Source organism: Cetorhinus maximus, chromosome 15 (genome assembly GCF_964194155.1).
Source record: "Cetorhinus maximus chromosome 15, sCetMax3.hap1.1, whole genome shotgun sequence".
In the NCBI taxonomy this organism is placed as follows: domain Eukaryota; kingdom Metazoa; phylum Chordata; class Chondrichthyes; order Lamniformes; family Cetorhinidae; genus Cetorhinus; species Cetorhinus maximus.
This window is the reverse complement of record NC_135893.1, coordinates 78194267-78200266: the sequence shown is the minus strand read 5'-3', so window position 1 is coordinate 78200266 and position 6000 is coordinate 78194267. Positions and strand designations below refer to the sequence as shown.

Genomic DNA, 6000 nt, shown 5'->3' with positions numbered 1-6000 from the left:
GTTAAGAGTATTACAATTGTATTGAGGCAGCCCGAAGTGGAACATTCTGTCTGGAGACATGTTGAATTTTATGGCATTTTTTGTAATTTTCGAGTCGAAATGTTTTGTAATGTACTTTTGTAAATTTTATGAATATACTTATATTTTTGGGGGGAATAAAATCTTTCAGTGGCTGGGGGTGACATTCTGTTGACAGATTGACAATCACATCATTTTTTTTTCCCCTAGAGATTTATCCGCCATTGCACCGAGCAAAAACTGCACTTGATGCATTCTTGTTAATGTTTAGCGGGTAAATATGCAGATAGAATGACAATCGTCTGAGAGCTCCTTTTCTAATGGAAACATGTGGGGTCCAGGGAGTCTCCCTCAGAAACTGATATTTTGGAAATATATGAGTCAACTTTGGTTCGTCATTGTACACATGGTCACATAACATCCCATGTTTCGGATTTCCAAATCCAGGGAAATATTATCGCTGCTATTTTAAAATGGGGAGGAGACAATGTAAGGAACCAGACTGAAATGTCGAGTTAAGCCTTATCGTTGCCCTTTTAAAGTGTGTGTGTTGTGTGTGGTTGTTGCTGCTGGACGTCATGTTTAGGGGTGTGCCTCCGGCAATATGAGCTTCTCCCGGTGATTGGCTTTCGCTGAAGTGGAAATGCCTCACTTGCTGGTCTGATTGGTCAGAAAGGTCCGGACTATGTAACAAATGTGAAGAGGAGGCGCTCTTTGCTCAGTGTCAGTATGTCAGTCTGAGCAATGAAAGGACAGTGGTAAAGGGGTCGAGGCGGGCAGAAATTAGCAGACCTGCCCTCCGGAGTAACCAGTATGCCCGCGTTTGTCACACGTCTCTCCGTGGATGTCAGTTTTAATGGGATCTCCACTTGATTAAATCAGGATTGCGTTTGTGGGCTTTGAAGATGCTTTTGCTGACTCCATTTGCACTTTGGACTTTCCTGCTCTTCCTGCTGAAAACGGCGTATTCTAATTACTCGGTAGATCAGTGCAATTGGAAAGGAAGGTATGAGGCTACCTTGTTTAAGTTACCAGCACATGCGTCAGTTAAAACCCTCGACTTTATTGTGATGTTTCGCTAGTAGTCAGAAACGGAGCAAAGTTACATTCAAGTTCCCTGCTAATAGCGCCTCCTGCCCACCGCTGCCTTACACTCCCGCTGCTGTGAAATAATTCCCCAGAAAGCTCACAGAAACTTTTTTTTCGATAGTGGAAATAATTTAAAAGTCCTACATTTGCAATTTTTGGGAGTTTACCTGGCGACAAAAGGATTTGCATTCGACTCACTCTAGACTGTCTTCAGTCGGTTGTCTTCGAAAAAAACAACTGATCACCCTGCCGTCCCTACACACTAGACCTTAACATGTATTTATCTGGTAAGATATTGCCCGTTAAGACTAACCTGATGAATCCTAGGAATAGTGTTCTATCAGGAACAGAGTCACATCTGGGTTTCTTGCACTGATGATATTTGTTGCGAAAGACATCTTCGCTCCAATTAAACGATTCTATTAGATCTGACTGCCTGGCATTCCCACCTCTCCGTGTCTGAACACTTGCTATTAGTCCACGTTAAACTCTTTTCAACTCTTACCGCTGGGCAATTGTAGCCCCGTCAGGCTCTGTTTTCGCCTTCAGGGCTCTACTTTCTGTTTGCATGTTTTGTTTCCATAAGTGTGACTTTGCATTCAGCATTTTATTAAAATGCGAGCCCTTTGTTATATTTGGCGCGCACTTTTATTGTTACAATTGTCTTTCCCTGAAGTGCAGCGATGCGCTTGACAGTGACGGAATCCCATTGCAATCTGTCGCATCTCCAGAGCGTGGGACGCAGTCCGCACTTTATCCGCTTTATACATGCTTGTTTTGTGAGAAAGTAACTTTTTCATGAGGGGGACGGTGATAGGGGTGAGGGGGGTGGGGGGGAGGGGGGAGTTATTTGTACATTGGGTTCACTGGGGTGGCTATGGGGTTTGGGGGGGGTGCTGGTGGTGGAGATTAAAACCCGTGGGGGTGGGGAGGCCAATTTAATCATCACAGCTTTGTTGTTAATTATTCCACTGAACTAGTATAATGGATGTTGCCTGTGAGTTTGTTGGTTATAAGATGTACCGAGACCCGTCCCTTAGATGAGAAAGCTGTTTTATAGCCAGTGTCTATTAACAGATTTATTAATTTAATAAATGTATCTAAAGATTTAAAGTTCACATAATCCACATAGACTATGGAACATATCTCGTGTCCCGTTTATTGTCCTCAATAGTTATATGACCATCTTTTTAAAATAAACTTTTGCGTTTTATTCATTCTGAACAGCCCAAAGCAGGTGGATTTGCGGAATTTTCGCATTTGCCTCGTTCGCTAATGAAGCGTTTCAATCCATATTTGGTCAGATGGCGTTTAAACTCATGAGGAATAGAAGTTTCGATAACTTGGAGGAAGCTCCACTTTAGTGCAGAGAAGGTTAAGGGGAGATATAATCGATGTGTTCGCCACTATCAAGGCTTTTGACAGTGATAGGAGAGTGTTTCCACTGGCTTGGGGAGAGGGGGCAGAGGGGGCTGTAGATAACTAAATAGATTTTAGATAATTGGCAATAGAGGGCTAGAGATACTGAATATATATATATATATATATAAAATCATATATGCACGAGTTGGTGATTATAGTTGGTGGAATACAGTACCTGAAAAGCTGGTACAAGCAGAGTTAATAATAAAAGGGAATTGGATATACTCTACATTTGAGAGAAAAAAAGGGCTATGAGGGAAAGAAGATTTTGGGGTAGCTTCTAGTACAGGCACGATGGGCCGAAAGGCCTCTTTCTGCGCTGTATCATTCAATGAAGTGTATTGCATTATCTATAATTGATCTCCTGATGGGTCCTATCTGCCCCATAGCTGTCCTGCGGGGAGTATTACCCACACAGCGCTGTTACTCACAATGCTAAAAGGTGACTCGATGTGATGTGTGCAGGGGCTTTTATTTTGTGTATTTAACGCACTTGTGTTCCCTTGCAGTGGTTTATCCCAGGAACCCGGCAGCGTGGAGCAGATCTTCCTACACTGTGCTGAAGGGGATGTGGAGTGGCTGTACCCGGTGGGAGCGCTGCGCCTCAGCCTCTCTCCCCGGCTCCCCTCGGGGCCAGCCGCCCCATCCAGCCGGGGGAGCTCCGGGGGCCGCATCACGGCCTGTATCAAACCGGCAGAGAGCTTCCGGGGGGCGCAGATCTACCTGGAGAGGGACGGGGAGCTGCAGCTGCTGGTCCGGGACCAACACCAGCAGGAGGAAGAGGTGGTGGAGGAGGAGGAGGGAGTCGAGCCCAAAGTCCATTGTTTCAGCCGCTTGGCCGGCGAGAAGGTGGCGCTCTTTATCCAGTCAACACTGCACAGGGACATCAGCCGCCGCATTGCTGCCTTTAAGTACGAGCTCCGCGGGGACTGGAGCTCGGGACTGCTGCTCCCTCAGCAAATTGAAAGTAAGCAGCCACACTTTGAAGTATAGATATTGGATTGACCCACCCACCCCCCGGTTACAGGTTGTGCCAGTGCTGAGTACGTTACAACTGCCTCAGAAGCAGTTCAGAGAAGGGTCACTCGACTAATACCTGGGATGGGATGTTGGGGAGGCGGGTGGTGGTGGTGGTTTACTTTATGGGGAATGGTTGGGTCTGTATCCATTGGAGTTTAGCAGTATGAGAGGGGATATTATTGAAACATGTAAAATCCTGAGGGGACTTGACAGGGTGGATGCTGAAAGGATGTTTCCCCTTGTGGGAGAGATTAGAACTAGGGGACACAGTTTAAAAATAAGGGGTCCCCCCCGTTTAACACAGATGAGGAGAATTTTTTTCCCCTCAGAGGGTCGTGGGTCTGTGGAACTCTCTTCCCCAGAGAGTGGTGGAGACAGGATCAATTAATTTTTTTTTAAAGAAAGAGGTAGATAGATTCTTGACTAACAAGGGAACCAAAGGTTATCGGGGGTAGGCGGAATGTAGAGTTGAGGCCACAGTCAGATCAGCCATGATCTTGTGGAATGGCAGAGCAGGCGTGAGGGGCCGAATGGCCTCCTACTCCTAATTTGTATGTTCATATGTTTGCAATCTGCCTGGGGTTTGCCAACTGTGAATAAATGTATTTCTGGAGGTTTCATCACATGACTTTGCCACTAGGAGATAATACTTGTAGAAAAGATAGGGAAAGGAAAAATATCTGCATTAGCCCTTGAAAAGTAGGTTGTAGCTGTTCAATTCATTATCATTTTGAGATACCTATCTGACTTGAATAAGTTTTAACATAATGAGGATCAGAAAGACTTTTATTTAGATAGCACTTTTCATGACCTCAGGACATCCCAAAACAATTTACAGCTAGTTAAGCACTTTTCAAATGCAGTCCTGGTTGTAATGGAAACAACCTGGGAGGATTAAAATAACCAAATTGGTTTTATTTTCAAGAGCTCAATGTTTGCTAGTAAGAAAGTTGCTATGTTAATTACTGTTCTGTTCATCTTGGAGAGATCGTGGTGCCACTGGACTAAAAATCCAGAGGTCCAGGCTCGTGCCAGGACATGGGTTCAAATTTCACCAGCTGCCATGGTGGGATTTAAATTCAATCGAATTGAAGGCTAGGCCTGCATTTTCATCCTCAAAGCAGGTAGGGGCAGTCAGGAAAATACCCAGCTTGCCTCAGGAGAAACTGCCTGCAAAGGTGGGATCTTCATTGCTGAGGGCCAGAGTTGAGTTGGCAGACCCAGGAAGGAGTGCGAAGGCAGCCACAGGGGCTGCTGGGTGTGGAGGGGGGCTGTTTAAAAGGCCTGCCTCAGTGCTGTGGGAATTTGTCCCAGTTGAAATAAAAGCACAAAGGTCCTCCACCCCTTCACCCCCCAAACACTCTGCATGCCCCATCTATGCCACCTCATGCCCCCATGCCCCTTTACCCACCCCATGTTCTCTTATGTACTTTATGCCAAGCTCTGCCTTTCCACCAGCCCCTTATGGTCCCTTGTGTCCCCTATGCCAAGCTATTGCACTTCCATGCCCATTAACTCACTGTACGCTTTCATTACATTGATAAGAGTCCAGGCAGCTATTAGAATATTAGAGCACCTGCTTCCCGGAGGAAACATTGTTTGAATGACAGCTCAGATCTCTGATCTCTGCTGTCAATTGCACAATGTTTGTTTACACAAGTTAAGTGGTTTCAAGTGTTTGTGGTTCAAGGTTTTTGAGACTTAAAGGGCCTGAATAATTGATGTTTCTATTAGATTGTAGTGCAGACTTTTTTTTCAATCAGTTATTTTTCTCAAAGCTTTATTTTACACATGCTATTACAGGGTTCATTGAGCCACTGTACACTTTCTAGAATGAATGGGCATGGAAATGCCATAGCTTGGCATAGGGGACCTGAGGGTCCATAGGGGTTTGGTGTAAGGCAGAGCTTGGCATAGGGGACATGAGGGGACTTTGGGGGTGGATGGGGTGTGGCTCTTGGCATAGGGGGCATGAGGAGGACCTTTTGAACTTACCTTTTGAAAGGCCCCCTCATGCAGACTAGGGTTCATATCTCCATGATGGGCCATGAACCGTGACTCTTTAAAAACCCTGCCTGACTCCACAAAAATTACAGCGGAGTAGGAGATGCCTATCTCTGCAATGGAGCCAGCCAGGACGGGTGTGCTGGATGCAGGCTTTGACATGAACCAGGCCACACCCTTTAAAGGCACTCCCAAAAATCAGACAGACTGAAATGGGGTTGGGGAAAACCAGAATCGGGACCCGCCTGCCATTTCTAAAGGGCTCCCAAGTCAACTCATCTCGGTGAAAGTCCAGGCCCAGTAATGGTGACCATCATCAAATATCATAAAAACCCACATGGTTCACTAATGTCCTTCAGAGAAGGAAACCTGTCATCCTTACTCAGTCTGGTCTATGTGTAAATCCAGACAGACAGCAATGTGGATGACTGTTAACTGCTCTCCAGG

The 6000-nt window shown here is 45.6% G+C and overlaps 1 protein-coding gene across 1 annotated transcript in view; it reads left to right on the top strand.

Annotated features, from left to right (window-relative positions):
- The first annotated feature begins 738 nt into the window (after window positions 1-738).
- metrn (meteorin, glial cell differentiation regulator) overlaps window positions 739-6000 on the top strand; it is a 51277-nt gene continuing 46015 nt past the window's right edge. The window contains exons 1-2 of the mRNA XM_078558696.1: window positions 739-1024; window positions 3039-3496. Of these exons, the coding sequence (XP_078414822.1) occupies window positions 924-1024; window positions 3039-3496 (559 nt within the window). The 5' untranslated portion in view covers window positions 739-923. The remainder of the gene's footprint in view (window positions 1025-3038; window positions 3497-6000) is intronic.